General features: G+C 47.0%; 1 protein-coding gene across 2 annotated transcripts in view; it reads left to right on the top strand.

Moving 5' to 3' along the window:
* PAXBP1 (PAX3 and PAX7 binding protein 1) overlaps positions 1-23,610 on the top strand; it is a 58,574-nt gene that overhangs the window by 27,429 nt on the left and 7,535 nt on the right. For both annotated transcript variants that reach the window (XM_056559477.1, XM_056559476.1), the window contains exons 13-16: positions 5,547-5,668; positions 8,422-8,498; positions 9,964-10,030; positions 10,846-10,992. In XM_056559477.1, the coding sequence (XP_056415452.1) occupies positions 5,547-5,668; positions 8,422-8,498; positions 9,964-10,030; positions 10,846-10,992 (413 nt within the window). The remainder of the gene's footprint in view (positions 1-5,546; positions 5,669-8,421; positions 8,499-9,963; positions 10,031-10,845; positions 10,993-23,610) is intronic.

Raw genomic sequence — 23,610 nt, forward strand, 5'->3', positions numbered from 1 at the left:
GAGCGCCGGCTTACGTTCACTTTCGGCAGCGGCTGCTGCCGGCGGCATCTCCCCGCGAGCGCATATGCATTCGCATGTGCGCTCTGGGCAAGGAGCGGGCGCCATTATGGGGGTTCTTGTTAAAACTTCGGCGCGAACTGACACAATCAGCACTGTGCACGCACACACGAGTGGCAGGGGCCAATCAGCGGTGCTTTTGCTCCTAGCATGCCCCTCTCTTGCCATTGGCCGGCATTTCTCCCCTCCCTGACTAATCTAAGAGCGGAGTTTTCCTCACAGCCTGCCCTGGGAACACAGGCTTGGGTGAGAGAGTTCTTTTTTAACTATGTCCGTGCCCAGAACGGTTTCCTCCCTCTAAACAGTTAATGGAGTGTTAGCCACTCGTTACATCTGTAAAAGCTGTAACTCAAAAATGTCTGGTTCTACTGAATCTCTTGTTCTGCCTGCTCCACTGCTCCCCCAGACCCCCCTGCTATTCTACCCCGGTTGTTCTTCAGAGCTGGTGGGTTCGGCCGCCCCTCCAGCCTGGGTTCCCTCCCTCTCCCAGTCTATTCGACTTGGCTCAGGTCTCCCCTTATGTGGTGACTGCCTTGGAGAGGCCCTCCCTACACCGGCCCTCCGGAGGGTCTTGCTCTCCCCCTATACTGATCCTATCGCAGCATCATAGGGGTGTTTTTCATCTGACTCATCCCCCGAGTCTTCTGGCAGGCACGGGCGCTCCCCTCGCAGCCATCGCCCCGTTCCCCTAGAGGACGCTCCCATGGTCGCCGTTCTGGCTCTCCAGACCCGCGTATCAGACCCGTCTCCCTCTCTTCCAGGGCCACCTCACACGTTCCCATTCACCTGATGAACTTGCGGATGAGGTTTCTGATTTGGTCTCCGACTCAGAGGACTGCACGGATATGCCTGATGTGGTGTACTCATTGGTTTCGGCCATAAGAGACACCTTCCATCTAAAGGACCCAGGAACTTCGCACTTGGCTCCAGAAGTCTCCTTTATTCGTGCCCGACAGGCACCCAAGACTTTCAGCTCTCACGCTGAATTTAACGCCCTGCTGGTATCCGCCTGGAGGCACCCTGACAAGAAGTTTCAGGAAACGAAGAAGGTTCAAGCGTGGTATCCCTTCGCCAAGGACCTCATTGCTCGGTGGACCTCCTCTCCAACTGTGGATCCACCGGTCTCCCGCCTCTCTAAGGCGCCTACCTGGCCGTTGGCTGATGCGACTGCCTTCAAGGATTCAGCGGACATGAAGTTGGAGACTTTGGCAAACTTTGCCTTTGAGACAGCAGGTTCTTCCTGCTTTTGCTTCGGCCTGGGTGTCAAAGGCCCTTTCAGTATGGTCTCCCAACTCCACCAGGGTAATCTTCAAGATCCCTCTGGAGGATTTAATTAATCTAGCAGAAAAGAGTTCATTACCTCTGGATAAGGCTCACAGAACCGCTTTCCGTCGTAAGTCCTCCTTCCAGCTCTGCGGACCTTTGGTACCAACAAAGGGTACCAACAAAGGGTCCAGCCAGGCGCCTTCCGGACCGGTCCCTCCCGGAGGTCGGCTATTCGTTCTGGCCATTTTGCGGCCCCATCAGGCACCCGTAGGCCTTCCTCGGTCTGATGGGTCGTCCCCACCCACCACCTTTTTCGGGTGGTTAGTCGCCTCTTACTCTTCCGGGATGCCTGGACCACGCACATTCAGGATTCCTGGGTCAGGGATGTGGTAGTCAACGGATACAGGATCGAATTTGCTTCCCTTCCATGGGATTGCCTTTTTCTTTCTTGGACCCTCCGGTTCCCCTCTATGCCGAAGGCAGTTCGGGGCGCGCTCCAGCTCCTTTTTTATCCAGGGAGTAATTGTCCCGGTTCCTTCAGGGGAACGTTTTCGAGGTTTAGTCCAACCTCTTTGTGGTCCCCAAGAACGGCGTTTCTGTTCGCCCAATCTTGGTTCTCGAGTATCTCAGCCAGCATCTTCTGCTTTTCCATCCGAATGGAGTCTCTCTGTTCGGTGCTGGCGTCCATGGTTCACGGGGATTTTTTCGTTTCTCGCTGGACATCAATGATGCCTGCCTCCACATCTCATTGTTTCCCGGTCATCAGCATTACCTCCGCTTTGCAGTTCCGGACAATCATTTTCTATTGTGGCTCGTCATTTCGGTCTGACCACTTCTCCGCGGACCTTTACCAAAGTTCTGGCACCTGTGATAGCCCTTTTACGGACAACAGTTGTTTCCGTGATTCCTTACTTGGACGACCTCCTGATCAGAGCTCCAGCCAGGGCCCAGATCCTGGAGAGTCTTGGTCTCAACCTCCAGACCTTGTCTCACTTCAGTTGGATGGTCAATCTGGTCATGTCCAACCGCTCTCTTGGGGCTCCAGTACGACGCGGCCTCTGCCCGATTTCAACTCCAATCGGCTGACTCTCTTATCAAGAGTCCGATGACTTCGGCACCCTGCTCCAATTTCCATTCGCTTTTGCATGGATGTCCTGGGTCAGTTAGTGGAGGCCGTGCCATTTGCCCAGCTTCATCACAGACCTCTTCAACTGGTGATTCTCTTCCGGTGGGACAGGTCTCCATTGTCTCTCGACCGCAAGATCGTTCTCTCTCGACAGTCTTGTTGGTCCCTTCTATGGTGGCTTCGTTTCCTCCCTGCCTTTTCGGGGGCGCTCCTTCCTGCCCCTCCCTGCCAGTCTGTCGGGCTGGGGAGGTGTTTCATGGACCGGCCGGTCTGGGGCCTTGGTCCCCCGAGAAGCCCTTTTCCCCTTCAACATGTTGGGGCCTAGGGCAATTCCTTCTTTGCTTGCTTCTTGGGAAATTCCCTTCTGGGCGGAACTCAGGTTTCCGGCGATCTTCATTCCGGGCGTCTCTGGGATGTGGTCTTTCTCAGCCGGTCCTCAGCCGTCCAAGGCGAGTGGTCCCTACATCCGTAGGTGTTTGCAACCGCTGGGGCGCTGCAGGCGTGGACCTCTGCACGTCCCACCACAACCAAAGCGGTCCTCTCTCTTGGTTGGGCTTTGCCCTACCTTATCTGTTTATTGGTTGGGCTTTGCCCTACCTTATCTGTTTCCTCCCCTTCCTCTCTTTTCGGGGGCCTAAGGAAACTCAAATCAGAGGAGGGCGTTCCCGCCATTCTCGTGCCCCAGACTGGCACTGGCGGGCGTGGTAAGTCGTCGTTGTCAGGCTCCTGAACGACTTACCGCTCCGCCTTCCCTATCGTCCAGACCTCCTATATCAGGTCTCCTGTGCCACCCCTATTTACCATCTCTGCTTTTGACGGCGTGGCGTTTGAGACATCGGTTCTGAGGACCCGCGGTTTATCTTCCCAAGTGGTGCGCACCATGCTGAGGGCTCACAAGCCTTCCTCTGCAAAGGTTTACCACCATACCTGGCGGTCTTATTTCTGTTGGTGTGAAACTCAGCCTTTCTCCGGTTGTGGTTGGCTTTCAGCTCCCTTAGGGATCAAAGGTTCGGCTGTTTCCATTCTTTTTCAACGTCCTCTGGCGTTCAATTATCATGTCCGAACCTAGTTCAGGGAGTGGCACAAGCTGCCCCTCCTTATCATTCCCCTTTTTTCCCTTGGGACTTGCACTTGGTATTAGATGCCCTGCAAGGCCCCCCTTTTGAACCTCTCAGGGACATTTTTCTTTGCCTCCTTCCCCGGAAGGTGGCGTTCCTTATTGCTCTTCCCTCTGTTAGGAGGGCGTCAGAGCTGGCAGCTCTCTCCTGCCGTTCTCCCTTCCTGGATGGTATACCAGGACAAGTTTTAAATTTTTTTTTTTTTTTTTACGTCCTTCGTTCCTGATATGGTTTTGACTTTTTCATCTCAATGAGGACATCGTCCTACCGTCCTTTTGTCCGGCCCCTTCTCATCCCTGGGAGCGTTTGCTCCACCACTTGGTTGTGGTGAGGGCTGTTCGGACTTGTCTCTCAGCAGTGTGACTCCCTTTTTTGTTTTTCCGGAAGGTCATCGTACAGGACAACCTGCTTCTACGGCCACCATTTTTCGGTGGATCCGGTCTGCTATTTCAGAAGCTTACCGCTACAAGGGGAAGATCCCTCCCTTCAGGGGTTTTGGCTCATTCCACCCGTTTTTCGGGGCATCCTGGGCACTCCGCTACGTGGCTTCGGCCTTGCAGTTCTGTAAAGCGTCCACGTGGTCGTCTTTGCACACTTTCACAAGGTCCTACCAGATTCATACCTTTGCATCAGCTGATGCTCCTCTGGGCCATAAGCCGTCCAGCTGACTGATTTCCTTGCCCACCCAAGGGATGGCTTTGGTACGTCCCATGGTCTGTGTCCCCCAGTGGAGCCGATAGAGAAAAGGAGATTTTTATGCTTACCGTAAAATCTTTCTCAAAGGATCCATTGGGGGACACAGCTCCCACCCTTTTTCTGGTGTTCCTATCTCAGTTATCTGTCTGAGGGTGTGTTCAGTTACCTTTTTCTTCTGGTTGCTCGGACAGTTTGTGGTTTCTCTCTTGACCTTTAGGTCTTCTCCTATTGCTCTGGGACTAAAACTGATTACCTCAGGTGCCTGTGGGCGGGTATACCCTGCTGGGAGGAGCCGACTTTTCTGTTGCTATAGTGTCAAGCCTCCTAGAGAGATTTTACGGTAAGCATAAAAATCTCCTTTTCTCGGTTGCTCTTCATTGGGGGACACTGTTACTGATGGGTATATGCTCTTGCCACTAGGAGGCGCTGACACTAAGTGAAAAATAAGTCTGCTCCTCCCTGGCAGGATATACCCGCCCACTGGAAGTGAGGTAATCAGTTTTAGCTAGTGTCAGTAGGAGGTAGGCACAGTTCCAGACCTGGTCTTTTTTTATTTTATAGCTAGGGCCTGTTTGTAGGTTCTTAGTTCCTTTTTATCTTCTTGTTTTTAGGTGGGGGTCCAGAAGCATGGAGCTACGTGTTCCTCAATGTGCGGCCAAGGGGCACGGGGCATAAAGTATGCACCGTTAATCCCTTCCCGCCAACGGTCAAGCGCCTGGGGTTGCACCTTGGGTCCAGGTCTCCCTATCTTCCCTGCTTGTCCTATTTAAAAATCTTAATCCTTCCAGTACTTATCAGCTGCTGTATGCTCCAGAGGAAGTTATTTTCTTTTTGAATTTCTCTTCTGTCTGACCACAGTGCTCTCTGCTGACACCTCTGTCCATTTTAGGAACTGTCTAGAGCAGGAGCAAATCCCCATAGCAAACCTATCCTGCTCTGGACAGTTCCTAAAGTGGACAGAGGTGTCAGCAGAAAGCACTGTGGTCAGACAGAAAGGAAATTCAAAAAGAAAAGAACTTCCTCTGGAGCATATAGCAGCTGATAAGTACTGAAAGGATAAAGATTTTTAAATAGAAGTAATTTACAAATCTGTTTAACTTTCTTGCACCAGTTGATTTAAAAAAAAAAAAAAAAGAAGTTTTCCAGTGGAGGACCCCTTTATGGATACTTACTGCATCAGGAGCTTTCCTAGAGTATGTACCAAACACGTTCACATAACAAAATGTGAACAGAACTTTAGGTCTTTGTAGTTGCTCACGTTTTCTCTTTTCTGGTTCACACAGTTATGGCAGAGAACGTATGGGACCCTTTTTCTACGACGCAGACAAACAGGCTGGCAGCGGTGTTTCAGAAACTAATAAATGGATACCCGACAGTCGTAAATTCAGACAACAAAAACACAGAGGTATAATTCACACACGCTTCCGGAACATTACGCTCTTCTAGCTCCACACAGGGATATGAGGCATAAAGCAAGATGTCATTTACCTTTTTGCAGTTACAGAGTACAGTGATTACCTCCAGGCTGGACATTTATAAGGCTGGGTTCACACCACGTTTTTGCAATACAGTTCCCGTATACATTTTCAATTTGAAAACCGTACAGAACTGTTTTGAAAACCGTACACATTGACTCTCCATTGAAAACCGTATGCCAAAAAATGCATCCGGTTGTGTCCGTTTTGCATCCTGTACGTATTTGTCAGTTTTTTTCCCGTACCCAAAACCGTAGCCTACCACGGTTTTTGGTCCAGGTGAAAAACCGTATTGAAACGCTTAAATTTTTTTTTTTTTTTTAACATGGGAGTCAATGGGAACCATATAGAACCATATGTGCGTACGGTTCCATCCAGTTTTCACCATTCGGTTTTTAACTTTGCACAGTTTTTTTTCTTGGAATTTCAAACAAGTGAAACTTTATTCATAATGGAGTGAAAAGTTAAAAAGTATACGTTTTTTTCTTAAAAAACGGATGCAACTTGACATAATTTTTCAAACTGTATATGGATTAAAATTTGTACCAGTTTTGATAGTTTAGGTTTAGGTTTTTTAAATCAAAAACCTGATACGGGAACTGTATTCCATGGTGTGAACCCAGCCTAACCCTGCCAGTAGTCTGGTCACTTTTTTTTCCTCTGTTATGTAAAGGGTTTACTTGTTTTCTAATCGAGGTCAGTTTTTCATTATGGTCTGAATTATGCCTGATTTTATTTCTCATATCACTGTTTACACGAAGCCTGTACTACATGACAAAGTACCCATAGATTCCACTGGTGACGAAAGGATCAAATATTACAAAGCATTTAAAATCCTTACACGTGAACGGAGCCTAATGTTGTTTTACCACTATACTTTGGCTCCCTTGATAAATGTAATATTGGTTACAACTATAGAGGTTTGTATACCCTTACATCAGTCTTTCCCAACCAGGATGCCTCCAGCTGTTGCAAAACTATGACTCCCAGCATTCCCGGACAGCCGTTGGCTGTCCGGGCATGCTGGGAGTCATAGTTTTGCAACAGCTGGAGGCACCCTGGTTGGGAAACACTGCCTTACATACACCTATATGTGATCTGTTAAAAGCATGAAGAGGGGAATTTATCAAAATCTGTGTAAGGTCGAGCCATACATACCCCTTATTGCTCAGTCTATCCCCCATGTTGCTACGCTCAAATTTACTAAGCATGCGCACGTCTTGGTAAATTGTGCGCACCCTTAGGGTATGTTCACACTACGGAATTACGCGAGCGAGTGAACTTAACATTAGTGTGAATGGGTCTCCGCGAGGCCCGTTCACACTGCGGAATTTCAGCAGTGTTCATTCTTTGCACGGATTCAGCGGGCACTGCATAGCAGTCAATGGTGACGGCTCAGTGCCCCGCGGCCATAGCGCCAAAGTATTTTTGGCGGCGGCCAGACGGAATCTCCGCTCGCTGAATTCAGCGAGCGGAGACTCCGCAGTGTGAACACACCCTTAGAGATCACCTCATCTCTTCTATGTTGCGTGCTAAAGAGGAACACATGTTTTACAATTCTCTGATGCTTTCTGACACTTAGGTACGTGTCCCCCTAGGTGGTGTATATTTGCGCTAGAAAAGGTCTTTTGCGCATTTTTTGTGCGGTAAAATCAAAAGGACGCAGTTAATAAATCCAAGTCTACAGGATGAAGTGATCTACGGTAAACATGAATGTAGACATCGCTATGAAGAATTCTATTAAACTCGGCACACAAAGCGCAAGGAGATGCTTTGCGCAACATTTTGCGCACAAATATACACCGAAAAAAACTCTATCGTATGATAAATCTCCCCCGAAGAGTGTAAGGATCCAAAGCAAGTTGTTATGGCGAAACTACTGGGTCCGAGTATCTCCAAAACTCAGTCTTGTTGGGTCGATGTTCCAAAAGTGCATGGAAGGACAACTAGTCAACCAGTAACGGACAAGGCTCAATAAGGCTGGGTTCACACCACGTTTTTGCAATACAGTTCCCGTATCAGGTTTTTGATAAAAAAAATAAATAAAAAAAAACGAATTCCTCAAAACCTGACTAAACTGTATCAAAACGGGTGTACAATTTTTTTTTTTATCTGTATACGGTTGAAAAATCATGTCCAGTTGCATCCGTTTTTTTAAAGAAAAAAAAGTTTACGTGTTAAACTTTTCACTCCATTATGAATAAAGTTTCACTTATTTGATTGAAATTCCAAGAAAAAAAAAACTGCTAAGTCAAAAACAGTATGGATCCGTACGCACATACGGTTCTGTACGGTTCCCATTGACTCCCATGTAAAAAAAAAAAGTATACGGTTCAATATGGTTTTTCGCCCGGACCAAAAACCGTGGTGGGCCACCGCTTTCTGTCAGGGAAAAAAAAAGTCAAAAACCGTATGGTTTGAAGAACAGACAACCATATACATTATGGTGCATACAGTTTTGAAAGGGAAGTCTATGGGCATGGTTTTCTGTACGGATGCATACGTTTTTTTATTTTTATGAAACCGTATAGCAAAAACGGGGCGTGAACCCACCCTAATGTGTGTGAGGGTGAAGGATAGCTTGTCTCATCCCACAGGAGAACTACTGTAGAGCAAACTTATAATGGTGTGAAATCACACAGGGCATCACTGTATCTATTATGGCTTGTTCTATATTTGTTAGGCACTACTGAAAGCACTATTGATGAGAATGAGGAGAACGTTGGACGATGATGTGTTTATGCCTCTCTATCCCAAAAAGTAAGTGTTAATAATGTTAATTTCTGGTCAGAGTGCAAATTTAAAAGAAATGGAAGGAAAAAATACCATAACTGCGCAAAGCTAGTTGCTCATCCCATACATGTTACCAAGGAGGTGTCTATTTGTAAGATTGCAGCAGCTCCCAAAGGCCACAACGAAGGGGGTTTACTGTTTGTGGCACTTGGACAGTATATAAATGGGTGACCCCATTTTAACATTCCATTGATTGCCAGCACTGTTCAATGGTATGTCATAGCATTGCATTGATCAGTGTTGTCGGTGGTCAATTGCTCCAAGCCTTGATCTCAGGCTTGGAGCATTCAATCGCAGATCGGACACACAGGAGGCACGTAAGAGACCCTGCTGGTGAATCCTAGCTGATCGGGACACCGGGGTTTCACTAAGGTGCTCCCGATCATCCCAACTGAGCAGCCGGGAATGCTTTTTTTACATCAACTTTGATCGCCGCATCTAAAGGGTTAATATCGGACATCACAGCGATCGGTGATGTCCGGTATTAGCCCAGGGTCCCGGCTACAGTTAGCCACCAGGAGCGACCCGATATGACGTGGGGTCATTGCGTGACCCCGCATTATATCGCAGGAGCAGGGCGTACAGGTAGGAAGTTAAATGGGAGTTCTGGTGGAAACAAGTGGAAACTTTTTTTTTTTTTCCCCAAATCAACTGGTACCTGAAAGTTATACAGATTTGTAAATTACTTCTATTGAAAAATCTCAATCCTTCCAGGACTTATCTGCTGCATAATACAGATACATTTGTGTAGTTCTTTCCAGTCTGACCACGGTGCTCTCTGCTGACACCTCTGTCCATGTCAGGAACTGTCCAGATTAGAATCATATCCCCATAGAAAACCTCTTCTGCTCTGAACAGTACCTGACATGGACAGAGGTGTCAGCAGAGAGCACTGTGGTCAGACTGGAAAGATCTTCACAAATTCCTCTGTAGTATACAGCATCTTATAAGTACTGGAAGGGTTAAGATTTTTAAATAGAAGTAATTCACAAGTCTGTTTAACTTCCTGGCACCAGTTAATTTGAAAACCTTTTGAGTACCCCTTTAGGGTACGTTCACACATACAGGATCCTGTTGCACAGGATTTGTAACTGCAGAGTAGAAGCTGCGCTCAGTCATTTAGTTTACATTGAAATCTGCAGCAGAAAATCCTGTGCATCAAATCTGCATGCGTGTGAACGTACCCTTTAAATTATAACTGAGACACTTGCACACATGCTAGGCTCTCTGAAGTCTTGATTAGGGGGTTACCCTCATTACCCCAATATACATAATACCTATCAATATTATTGTCCCACTATGTATGGGTCTCACATGGAATTACCCATTTATAGAAGAACTTTTTAAAAACTGATGCACTGTATTCTGGACTTTCCGATCTGTGCGCCCCACCCAGGTGACCATGTAATGTTGGATTTTGTGTTATTTCTAGTGTGATTGAAAATAAGAACTCGGGACCCTGCGTGTTCTTCCAGCGTCAGTTCTGGTCATCTGTAAAGGTAAGAGCCACAATATGTTCTATAGGAGCCACTCAGTATATATATAATTGGAGGCCTGATAGTACAGTGGTCCCTCAAGTTACAATATTAATCGGTTCCAGGACGACCATTGTATGTTGAAACCATTGTATGTTGAGACCAGAACTCTATGGAAAACCTGGTAATTGATTCTGAAGACCCCAAAAGGTCATCCAAAAATAGGAAAAAGGGAGGATTTAAGAAAAATAAGTAGATAACTAATACAGATAAAACAAATCCTTATATATAAAAGTAAGAAAGATCTGCTGGGAGCTGTAAATTACTGTCTATGTTAATGTTTCTCAAGCAGGGTGCCTCCAGCTGTTGCAAAACTACAACTCCCAGCATGCCCGGACAGCCGTTGGCTGTCCGGGCATGCTGGGAGTTGTAGTTTTGCAACAGCTGGAGGCACCCTGGTAAGGAAACAATGGGTTATGTAGAGGACAGGAGCTTCTTCAGGGTCCTATACAGTACACACAGTGTCCCAAATGGAGCCGCCCTTACTTGGTGTCCAAAGGAGCAGCCAACCCTGGCACAGGTAAGTAGTAGTACAGAACTTGTAGTTCCTCCCTGTACTGTAGGGGGCGCTACCAGACAGTCAGTCAGTGCATACACTTCAGTAATACAGAGGTTTTACCAGTTAAATGCCCATTCTGATTGGTCAGTTCCTCCAGTTGTGACAGGTATCACAGATCTGGACTGTCTGTAGCATTGTATGTTGAGTCTGGTTTCAAGTTACAATGGTCCAGAAAAAAATCACTGTATTACTTACTACTTTTTTGTTTTTCCTGTCTTAGTTACTAGGAAACTTTTTGAAGTGGTATGGAGTCCTTTCCAATAAGAGCTTACAGGAGCTGGCAATAGACGGACTGCTAAATAGATACATCCTTATGGCTTTTCAGAATAACGAGAACGGAGAAGACAGTATTAAGAAAGCGCAGAGTGTGAGTAGGCTAGAGCTTTCTATCTTATTTATAGACATGAAAGCATCCAGGTCCTTATAAATGCTGTGTCGACTTCTAGAAAAACAAATGTCACAGAGGATCACACCAATATTCTGTGTGTGGAAGCTTTAGAGAGAATTCTTCAGGTTCTTAAGTTTCTGTGGAGCTGCTGATAGAAGTATCTATGGCCATAAACCTGATACGGCGTAGACGTAAATATACCAGAATTTTTTTTTTTATTACAAAAGATAAAAAAATTCCCATCTAAACAAAAAAACGGTATCGATAAATACTACAGATCATGGCACAAAAGTGATCCCTCATACAGCCCCGTATAAAAAAAAATGTGTTATAGGGTCTAAATAGGACAATTTTAAGTTTACTCTTTTTCTTACAAATATATATATAATTTTTTTTTTTTTTTTTTTTTTTTTTTTAAGGTAGTAAAATTAAACAAAACACTTTTTATGAACTGGGTATTTTTGTAATCATATGGAACTACAGAATATTGGTACTATGTCATTTTAACCCCTTAAGGACCACCACAGGTTTTTCTGTTTTCTCGTTCGCTCTTCATTGGGGGACACCTAACTGATGGGTATATGCTCCAGCCACTAGGAGGCGCTGACACTAGGAAAAAGAAAAGTCGGCTCCTCCCTGGCAGGATATACCCGCCCACCTGCAGTAAGGTAATCAGTTTTAGCTAGTGTCACTTAGGAGGTAGACACACAGGTCTGGAGCTCTCCAGACCATGTCTTTATTATTTTCTAGTAAGGGCTGTTTAGTCAGGTTCTTTACTCCTTTTTTGTTTCCCTTTTTCAGGTGGGGGTTCAGGAGCATGGCGCCTACCTGTTCCCCCATATGTGGCTAAGGGGCACGGGACATAAAATACAAATGCACCATTATCCCCTTCCCCAAACGGCCAGCGCTTGGGGTTGCACCGTGGGTCCAGGTCCCCCTATTTTCCCTGCTCGTCTTGGGCTGTAGCAGCATGACGTGATGCAGGTGACTAAAATGCTGGCTGAAGAAGTCTCTAGGTGAGTATGTTCTCGCCCCCCCACCCCCGGCAAAGGGGTTAATATCTTTATTGGGGTCGGGTCTCCCTAGCAGTCTCACCCTCAGTTTCATGTTTCCGGGCAGCCACCGACCTTAGCAGCGACTCCCACTCCCGGCACAGGATTTAAGAGGTTAATATCTTTATTGGGGTCGGGTCTCCCTAGTAGCCTCTCATTTTGTTCATGTCTCAGGGCAGCCACCGACCTTAGCGGCGGCTCCCTGTACTTATTTCCCACTGTCATGGCTCTCCTCATCGGGGCGCGGTGCCGCCCGTCAGGAGCCGTAATGGCGGCGGATAACTCCGCAGCTCTGGCAGCGCTACCTTAGGAGTGCTCGACAGGGAGGGATAGGTGTATCGGGATAGATGTATCTTCTACGGAGCTTAGCTCCGCCCCTCTCCACCCCGCAGCGAGTCCTCCGGACTCTGCGTGCTGCTGGGGTTTTTACTGGGATGTCAGAGGCTATCTTCTCTGACTCCCTGTCCTTTTGGAACGTATCCCTCCATACCCAGTCGTGCACCGCTTCACTCTCCCGTCGCTGGAGAGCTACGGACTCGCAGTGTAGCTCCGTCCTCTCTCTTCAGAGAGGGACCCGACATTTTCTCTATCCCCAGCAGCTTTTATGCCGGGGAAAAGATAGCTCCGCCATCCTCCCCCGCACAGGTGCCACGGTCGGGCTGCTGGTTGGAGACTCGGTGCGTACCTCCGTCCCCCCTCTCCTCCACCACCATTTTCACCGGAGCGGTATTTGCTTCTAGTTCCCAACCTTTTTTGGGGGGGGGAGTTGGGGGAATGAGAACTGTCTGCCCTCTTTCTCCCATGGAGGCAGGCAGGTCACTTTCTAAAAAAAAAAATATATATATATATGTATATAAAAATAAATACAGCGTGATTAGGCCTAATTTTTATTATGCCAAACTCTCCCTGTCCCTCTTTTCATGACTGCCGCTTCCGCAGCTCACCCTCGATCCACTGCCGGTGCGAGGTGTCTTCTACTCTGCCTGTCTTGCGGCTGCAGTCCCGGTTCCCTCACTTCTTTTGGGGGTGTCCTACGGAGCGTCCCGTTGTCTTCTTGGAATCATCCCAGTAGATGTATCTGCGGCTGGAATTCTGGTACCTCTCTGCTGTGTGAGGGGTCTGATGGAGTGTTCCGTGGTCTATTTTGGTCCCATACCAGTTAGCCGGACAGTGTTCTGCATGGTTTCTTGCACCGCCTGTCGTACATCAAACGGCGGATAGATCTGCGGCTGGAGTTCTGGTGCCCCACTGCGATGCGAGGTACCGAGGGAATGACTCTACGATGGACCTGTACCAGTAAGCATGCATGGTGTCTGCATGGTTTCCTCTGTCGTTTGTCACACGTCTCAGGGCTCATGTCTCTGTTGCTGCAGTTCCGATGCCCCACTGCTGAGTGCGGTATATGGAGAACTGACCGATGTGTCTTCAGGACCCATACCAGTAAGCCAGACAGTGTTCTGCATGGTTTCCTCTGCTGATTGTTACACATATCACAGCTCAGGTATTGTCGCTGCAGTCCCGATACCCCACTGCTGGTGCGGTATATGGAGATCTGACCCGATGTGTCTTCAGGACCCATACCAGTAAGCCAGACAGTGGTCTGCATGGTTTCCTCTGGCATTTGACACACTTGTCTCGGCTGAGGTGTCTGTGGCAGCAGTTCCAATACCCCACTGCCTTGTGCGGTATATAGAGGACTGCTCCAACGTGTCTTAAGGACCTTAAGGCTCGTTATGAAGTCTTCTACGGACCCCTTCCAGTAACCCAGACAGTAGTCTGCATGGTTTCCTACATCGCCGGTCACACAATTCTTGGCTGCTGCATCTGCGACTAGAGTTCCATTTCCTCACTACTGTTTGTGTGTATGGTTGTCTTCCGTGGATCCGCGCCAGTAGGCCAGACAGTGGTCTGCATAGTTGACTACACCGTCATACATCACACGGCTGATGTGTCTGTGGCTGGTGTTCCAGTCCTTCTCTACTGAGTGAGGTACAGATGGGATGAATAGTTGTCGTCGGTGTGTCCATGCCAGTAAGCCTGTCTGTGGTCTGCTGGTTGCTTACGCCGACTGTCATACATCAGATGGCTGGTGTATCTGCGTCTGGGGTTCTGGTCCCTCACTGCCCAGTGAAGTGCCAGTGGTTTGCTTGGTTGTCTTCTGTGTATCCATGCTGACTAGCCAGATAGTGATCTGCAGGGTTGCCTACACCAGGTGATGTGCCGCTGGGATGCATCGTTATCTTGGACCCTTACCAGTAAGCCAGTCTTTCGTCTGCTTGGTGGTCTACACCGCCTGTCCTACATCAACCAGCTGTTGTCTCTGCTTCTGCAGTTTCGGTACCTCACTATTGTGGGTGACGTCCGACGGAGTGTTCCATTATCTGCCCTGGTCCATGCCAGTGAGCCAGATGGTGGTCTGTGTAGTTGCCTGCCCCGACTGTCATACATCACGCGTCTGAGGTATCTGAGGCTGGGGTTCTGGTACCTCCCTCCTGAGCGAGGTGCCCATACACTATCTCGTTTTCTATGGTACTCTACCTGTCTTCCTGGTATGGTCTGCAAGGTTTCCTGCGCCACTTGTTACGCATCACATCACCGATGTATCTGCGGGATGTCAGGGATACGTTACTTGGTTTCTCTGCTTCTCTCTCTCTCCCCAAGGGGCAGGGTTTCTTGGTCTCCCCGTCCTTCCACTTTTGTCGTAGGTGCGCAGTCATCTCCGGTCAGGCTGTTCCCCTTCCTTACGCTCTAGGGGGGGGGGGGGGGTTCCTTGCTCAGCCAGACTGCTGCTTTGGGTCATCTACCATGCATTGTCGCCCTGTGGATGTTAGTTCACCGCTACCATGGTGGTTTTCGTGGGAGTCTCTCTGATTTGCCCCATGTGCCTTGTACACTGCACCACCTACTGGTTTAATTGGTGGCCTGCTTGGCAGGTCCCTCTCTGCATGCCTGCTACTCTGTTTACGGGTCGGTATCTCTCCCTACCGTGCGTCATCGTGTGCGGGACCAGACGTGGCCACGGTCTTTTTCACCCTATGGCCAGACTGTCTGCTTGGTGTTCCAATCCTCCTGGTCGCCTCCCACATTCGGCTGCCACTGCAGCTGTGGTCCGGTGTCTCTCTTCCAGGTGCAGTCCCGCTGAGTGTGTGCATGTGGGTTCTTAGGTCCCCCTTTTTTCCTGTAGGTCACATGGTCAGCCTTTTTTCCTGCTCCACATCCATTCTTCCTCTCCTGAGTCTGCGACTGCAGCCTGGGTGTCTAGCACCATTAGGAGATGGGGTGCTGATTTTTTGTTGTGTCTGTGGATTCCGGGGCCTTTCTTTGCAGCGTCACTTGTTCTCCTTTCTTAGGTTGCACTCTTGGTCTGCTGTGGGCATAACTCCTTTCCTGCTGGTCCTGTGGATATTTCACAGTGTTTGCGGTCTTGGTCCGCCGCTGTTGTCGTGGGGTCCTCATGTTGGTGTTCCTACATATGCTAGGACCGTTTCGTAGTTGTAGAACCACCTTTCTTCGCTCAGTGAGTGCTCCCCGTGGCTTCCGGTGCTGTTGTATCCACAGTTCCGGGGCGGTTGAGCTCCTCTGTTCTGACATGGAGCCTGCTGGGGCGCCTGTCTGCTCAGCCCCTCCCTGTACTTCCGGGTGTTCTTTTCCAGGGTTTCTGTCCGGGTGACTCAGGTGTTTCCTCGTCACTATCTGGATTGACCCTCAACGGGTCTTGTATTTTTTTTGCCCAGCTCCGGAGGCGGGGCTCCGATCCCTCCTGGATCGCACGGTGGCTCCTCCAGGCGGCGATGGTTGCCGCTGGAGCCAGGGGGCTTAGTCCACCCAGTGCTTGCATTTCCCTGCTCCCTTCTGCACCTAGCGCACTTGCCGTCTCCCTTTTCACTTGGGGTGCGGGGATCAGGGTAGGTCTGTACTTGGGTTATCGTCTGGAACACCCTTGTTTTTTCCCTCCTGGAGGGACTATTTGACTTTTGCTAAGATGCATTCATCGGTGGATTTTACAGACTGGGCTTGTGTGCTTTCTGTCCGCTATCACAGCCTAGTTCTTTGTATGTCCTTCTTCCCCTTTTGTCTGTGTCAGTCGTACTTCATTGACTCCAGGTCTTCTGGGGCAATTCTTCCTATGCCAGGATCCTGGGAGTCCAAGCTGGGCTCTTATTGGTTCTCCTCCATTTCCATTCTGACGGGAGGTTTCTTGAGGCTGCTCAGGTTTACTCAGACCACTCTGATCTATCACTGTTGGCTCCCTTGATTTGGACTCTGTCCTGCGATGCTGCGGGGTGCCTTCTTTTCAGGCGGCTTTTCGATTCCTTGAGCCTTGCTGATTCCGTGATTGGACATTTGTAGCGGCTGGCCCCTGACACCTCAGTGATCCTTGGTCAGGGCGGTATTCCTGTTCTGCTCTCCTTCCCTTCTTTCTGGAAGTTTTTTTCGGGTATATCCTGCCAAAGAGGAGCCGACTTTTCTTTTTCCTAGTGTCAGTGCCTCCTAGTGGCTGGAGCATATACCTATCAGTTCGGTGTCCCCCAATGAAGGCTACGAGAGAGAGATTTTACGGTGAGTACAAAAAAATCTCATTTTTTCACTTTCATTTTTTTCCTGATCACCTTCTAAAAATCATAACTTTCAATTTTACACCTGCAGACTCAAATGAGGTCTTATTTTTTGCCCCACCAATTGTACTTTGTAATGACATCAATCATTTTACCACAAAACTTACGGCAAACGCAGAAAATAAATATTTGTGAGGCTTCCGATTCTGCGCAGTGCACTTTTCAGTAAAAATTACACCACATGCTTATTCTGTTGGTCCATATGGTTACAATGATACCCAATTTATATAGGTTTTCTTTATTTCACTACTTAAATTTTACGGTAAAAATGAAGTGTTCTTTATTCTTTGGGTCAATACGATTAACCCCTTAAGGACCAGGCCATTTTATACCTTAAGGACCGGAGCGTTTTTTGCAATTCTGACCACTGTCACTTTAAACATTAATAACTCTGGAATGCTTTTAGTTATCATTCTGATTCCGAGATAGTTTTTTCGTGACATATTCTACTTTAACTTAGTGGTAAAATTTTATGGTAACTTGCATCCTTTCTTGGTGAAAAATCCCAAAATTTGATGAAAAAAATGAAAATTTTGCATTTTTCTAACTTTGAAGGTCTCTGCTTGTAAGGAAAATGGATATTCAAAATATATTTTTTTTTGGGTTCACATATACAATATGTCTACTTTATGTTTGCATCATAAAATTTATAAGTTTTTACTTTTGGAAGACACCAGAGGGCTTCAAAGTTCAGCAGCAATTTTGAAATTTTTCACAAAATTTTCACTCACTATTTTTCAGGGACCAGTTCAGTTTTGAAGTGGATTTGAAGGGTCTTCATATTAGAAATACCCCATAAAAGACCCCATTATAAAAACTACACCCCCTAAAGTATTCAAAAAAACATTCAGTAAGTGTATTAACCCTTTAGGTGTTTCACAGGAATAGCAGCAAAGTGAAGAAGAAAATTCAAAATCTTCATTTTTTACACTCTCATGTTCTTGTAGACCCAATTTTTGAATTTTTGCAAGGGATAAAAAGGAGAAAATTTTTACTTGTATTTGAAACCCAATTTCTCTCGAGTAAGCACATACCTCATATGTCTATGTTAATTGTTCGGCGGGCGCAGTAGAGGGCTCAGAAGGGAAGGAGCCACAAATGGTTTTTGGGGGGCATGCCGCATTTAGGAAGCCCCTATGGTGCCAGGACAGCAAAAAAAAAAACACATGGCATACCATTTTGGAAACTAGACCCCTCAGGGAACGTAACAAGGGGTAAAGTGAACCTTAATACCCTACAGGTGATTCACGACTTTTGCATATGTAAAAAAAAATATATATTTTTTTTTTACCTAAAATGCTTGGTTTCCCAAAAATTTTACATTTTTAACCCCTTTAGGACCAAGCCCATTTTGGCCTTAAGGACCAGAGCGTTTTTTGCACATCTGACCACTGTCACTTTAAACATTAATAACTCTGGAATGCTTTTAGTTATCATTCTGATTCCGAGATTGTTTTTTCGTGACATATTCTACTTTAACATGGTAGTAAATTTTTGTGGTAACTTGCATCCTTTCCTTGTGAAAAATCCTAAAATTTGATGAAAAATTTGAAAATTTTGCATTTTTCTAACTTTGAAGCTCTCTGCTTGTAAGGAAAATGTATATTACAAATAAAAAAAAATTTTTATTCACATATACAATATGTCTACTTTATGTTTGCATCATAAAAGTGACGAGTTTTTACTTTTGGAAGACACCAGAGGGCTTCAAAGTTCAGCAGCAATTTTCCAATTTTTCACAAAATTTTCAAACTCACTATTTTTCAGGGACCAGTTCAGGTTTGAAGTGGATTTGAAGGGTCTTCTTATTAGAAATACCCCACAAAAGACCCCATTATAAAAACTGCACCCCCCAAAGTATTCAAAATGACATTCAGTCATCATTTTAACCCTTTAGGTGTTTCACAGGAATAGAAGCAAAGTGAAGGAGAAAATTCACAATCTTCATTTTTTACACTCGCATGTTCTTGTAGACCCAATTTTTAAATTTTTACAAGGGGTAAAAGGAGAAAATGTATACTTATATTTGTAGCCCAATTTCTCTCGAGTAAGCACATACCTCATATGTCTATGTAAAGTGTTCGGCGGGCGCAGTAGAGGGCTCAGAAGGGAAAGAGCGACAAGGGGATTTTGGAGAGTACGTTTTTCTGAAATGGTTTTTGGGGGCATGTTGCATTTAGGAAGCCCTTATGGTGCCAGAACAGCAAAAAACCCTCACATGGCATACCATTTTGGAAACTAGACCCCTTGAGGTACGTAACAAGGAATAAAGTGAGCCTTAATACCCCACAGGTGTTTCACGACTTTTGCATATGTAAAAAAAAATATTTTTTTTTCACTAAAATGTGTGTTTCCCCCCAAATTTCACATTTTTCCAAGGGTTAATAGCAGGAAATACCCCCCAATATTTGTAACCCCTTCTCTTCTGAGTATGGAGGTACCCCATAAGTTGACCTGAAGTGCACTATGGGTGAACTACAATGCTCAGAAGAGAAGGAGTCATATTTGGCTTTTTGAGAGCAAATTTTGCTCGGGGGGCATGTCGCATTTAGGAAGCCCCTATGGTGCCAGAACAGCAAAAAATACCCACATGGCATACCATTTTGGAAACTAGACCCCTTGAGGAATGTAATAAGGAATAAAGTGAGCCTTATTACCCCACAGGTGTTTCATGACTTTTTCATATGTAAAAAAAAATAATAATAATTTCCACTAAAATGTGTGTTTCCCCCCTAATTTCACCTTTTTGCAAGGGTTAATAGCAGAAAATACTCCCCAAAATTTGTAACCCCATCTCTTCTGAGTATGTAGGTACCCCATAAGTTGACCTGAAGTGCACTATGGGCGAACTACAATGCTCAGAAGAGAAGGAGTCATATTTGGCTTTTTGAGAGCAAATTTTGCTCGGGGAGCATGTCGCATTTAGGAAGCCCCTAAGGTGCCAGAACAGCAAAAAAAAAAACACATGGCATACCATTTTGGAAACTAGACCCCTTGAGGAACGTAACAAGGGGTACAGTGAGCATTTACCCCCCACTGGTGTCTGACAGATCTTTGGAACAGTGGGCTGTACAAGTTTTCATTTTATGGACCACTGTTCCAAAGATCCGTCAGACACCTGTGGGGTGTAAATTCTCACTGCCCCCCTCATTACATTCCGTGAGAGGTGTCGTTTCCGAAATGGGGTCACATGTGGGGTTTTGTTTTTTTTGCGTTTGTCAAAACCGCTGTAACAATCAGCCACCCCTGTGCAAATCACCTCAAATGTACATGGCGCACTCTCCCTTCTGGGCCGTGTTGTGCGCCCCCAGAGCACTTTGCGCTCACATATGGGGTATCTCTGTAGTCGGGAGAAATTGCGTTACAAATTTTGGGGGGCTTTTTTCCCTTTTACCTCTTGTGAAAATTTAAAGTATAGGGCAACATCAGCATGTTAGTGTAAAAAATAAAAAATGTTTACACTAACATTCTGGTGTAGACCCCAACATTTCCTTTTCATGAAGGGTTAAAGAAGAAAAAGCCCCCCACACCTTGTAACGCAATTTCTCCCGAGTACAGCGATACCCCATATGTCGCCCTAAACTGTTGCCCTGAAATACGACAGGGCTCCAAAGTGAGAGCGCCATGTGCATTTGAGGCCTAAATTAGGGATTTGCATAGGGGTGGACATAGGGGTATTCTACGCCAGTGATTCCCAAACAGGGTGCCTCCAGCTGTTGCAAAACTCCCAGCATGCCTGGACAGTCAACGGCTGTCCGACAATACTGGGAGTTGTTGTTTTTCAACAGCTGGAGGCTCTGCTTTGGAAACAGTGGCGTACCGGACGTTCTTATTGGGGGAGGGGGGCTGTGTAGGGGTATGTGTATATGTAGTGTTTTTAACTTTTTATTTTATTTTGTGTTAGTGTAGTGTAGTGTTTTTAGGGTACAGTCACATAGGCGGGGGATTACAGCGAGTTTCCCAGCGCAAAATTTGCTGCATCTCAAGATGCGAGAAACCCACTGTAAAAGCCTCGCCCATGTGAATGTACCCTGTACATTCACGGGGGTGGCGGGGCGGGGGGGGCTTGCATCAGCTGTTGCAAAACCACAACTCCCAGCATGCATGGTCTGTTAGTGCATGCTGGGAGTCATAGTTTTGCAACAGCTGGAGGCACACAGGTTAGGAAACACTGAGTTAGAAACAGACAATGTTTCCCAACCAGTGTGTCTCCAGTTGTTGCAAAACTACAACTCCCAGCATGCCCAGACAGCTGAAGGGCATGCTGGGAGTTGTAGTACGGCAACATCTGAAGGGCCAGATGTTGCTGAACTAAAACTCCCAGCATGCCTGGACAGTCAGTGCATACTGGGAGTTGTAGTTTTGCAACAGCTGGAAGAGCACAGATTGGAGACCATTATACAATGGTCTCCAAACTGGGGCCCTCCAGATGTTGCAAAACTACAACTCCCAGCATGCATGGTCTTTAGTGCATGCTGGGAGTTATAGTTTTGCAACAGCTGGAGGCACACAGGTTAGGAAACACTGAGTTAGAAACAATGTTTCCCAACCAGTGTGTCTCCAGCTGTTGCAAAACTACAACTCCCAGCATGCCCAGACAGCTGAAGGGCATGCTGGGAGTTGTAGTTCGGCAACATCTGAAGGGCCAGATGTTGCTTAACTAAAACTCCCAGCATGCCTGGACAGTCAGTGCATGCTGGGAGTTGTAGTTTTGCAACAGCTGGAAGAGCACAGATTGGAGACCATTATACAATGGTCTCCAAACTGAGGCCCTCCAGATGTTGCAAAACTACAACTCCCAGCATGCCCAGACAGCCAAAGGCTGTCTAGGCATGCTGGGAGTTGTAGTTTTCAGACTCCTAGAAGCAGCAGTGAAGATCTTCACTGCTGCTTCTGAGGACCATATACTCACCCGTCGCTGCTCGTCCACGTGGCCGGTCCCGCGCTGCTCCTCGGTCCCGCCGCTGGATCAGGTAAGTCCGCCGGTCCCCTCCTGTTCCCCCCCGTGTGCCGCAGGTCCCCGCGAGCCCCCGCAGCCTTCGTCCCCCGTTCTGCCCGACTTCCAGGGGCGGGCAGTGCGGGGGATCTGAACTTTCACCCCAGATCACTGTGATTGGTCCACAGGGACCAATCACAGTGATCGCTGACCAGGACCATCAATTGATGGTCCTGGGGGTGAAGCAGAAGTTGTCCCCTGCTGGAAACAGCGGGACTTCTGCCAGTTAACCCGTGCGATGCTGCGCATCGCCGGGTTAACTGCATGTCATTTATAAACGCCGGGATGCGCGAACGCACTGCACAACCCGGCGTTTATATATGACATTCTGCGGGAAGGGGTTAAAAAGGGTAATAGCAGAAAATACCCCCCAAAATTTGAAGCCCAATTTCTCCCGATACAGAAAACACCTCGCATGGGGGTGAAAAGTGCTCTGCTGGTGCACTACAGGTCTCAGAAGAGAAGGAGTCACATTTGGCTTTTTGAAAGCAAATTTTGCTCTGGGGGCATGCCGCATTTAGGAAGCCCCTATGGTGCCAGAACAGCAAAAAAAAAAAAACACATGGCATACCATTTTGGAAACTAGACCCCTCGGGGAACGTAACAAGGGGTAATGTGAACCTTAATACCCTACAGGTGTTTCACGACTTTTGCATATTTAAAAAAATATATTTTTTTTTACCTAAAATTCCTGGTTTCCCAAAATTTTTACAATTTTAAAAAGGGTAATAGCAGAAAATACCCCCCAAAATTTGAAGCCCAATTTCTCCCGAGTACGGCGATACCCCATATGTGGCCCTAAACTGTTGCCTTGAAATACGACAGGGCTCCAAAGTGAGAGCGCCATGCGCATTTGAGGCCTAAATTAGGGACTTGCATAGGGGTGGACATAGGGGTATTCTACGCCAGTGATTCCCAAACAGGGTGCCTCCAGCTGTTGTAAAACTCCCAGCATGCCTGGACAGTCAACGGCTATCTGGCAATACTGGGAGTAGTTGTTTTGCAACAGCTGGAGGCTCCGTTTTGGAAACAGTGGCGTACCAGACGTTTTTCATTTTTATTGGGGAGGGGGGCTGTGTAGGGGTATGTGTATATGTAGTGTTTTTTACTTTTTATTTTATTTTGTGTTAGTGTAGTGTAGTGTTTTTAGGGTACAGTCGCATGGGCGGGGGTTCACAGTAGTTTCTCGCTGGCAGTTTGAGCTACGGCAGAAAATTTGACGCAGCTCAAACTTGCAGCCGGACACTTACTGTAATCCTCCGCCCATGTGAGTGTACCCTGTACGTTCACATTGGGGGGGGGGGGGGGGGGAATCCAGCTGTTGCAAAACTACAACTCCCAGCATGTACGGTCTATCAGTGCATGCTGGGAGTTGTAGTTTTGCCACCGCTGGAGGCTCCGTTTTGGAAACAGTGGCGTACCAGACGTTTTTCATTTTTATTGGGGAGGGGAGGGGGGCTGTGTAGGGGTATGTGTATATGTAGTGTTTTTTACTTTTTATTTTATTGTGTGGTAGTGTAGTGTAGTGTTTTTAGGGTACAGTCACACGGGCGGGGGGTTCACAGTAGTTTCTCGCTGGCAGTTTGAGCTGCGGCAGAAATTTTGCCGCACCTCAAACTTGCAGCCGGATACTTACTGTAATCCTCCGCCCATGTGAGTGTACCCTGTACGTTCACATTGGGGGGGGGGAACATCCAGCCGTTGCAAAACTACAACTCCCAGCATGTACGGTCTATCAGTGCATGCTGGGAGTTGTAGTTTTGCAACAGCTGGACACACACTGGTTGTGAAACACCGAGTTTGGTAACAAACTCAGTGTTTTGCAACCAGTGTGCCTTCAGCTGTTGCAAAAGCTACAACCCCCAGCATGTACGGACAGCGGAAGGGCATGCTGGGTGTTGTAGTTATGCAACAGCTGGAGGCATACTACTTT

The sequence above is a fragment of the Hyla sarda genome, chromosome 2 (assembly GCF_029499605.1).
Source record: "Hyla sarda isolate aHylSar1 chromosome 2, aHylSar1.hap1, whole genome shotgun sequence".
In the NCBI taxonomy this organism is placed as follows: domain Eukaryota; kingdom Metazoa; phylum Chordata; class Amphibia; order Anura; family Hylidae; genus Hyla; species Hyla sarda.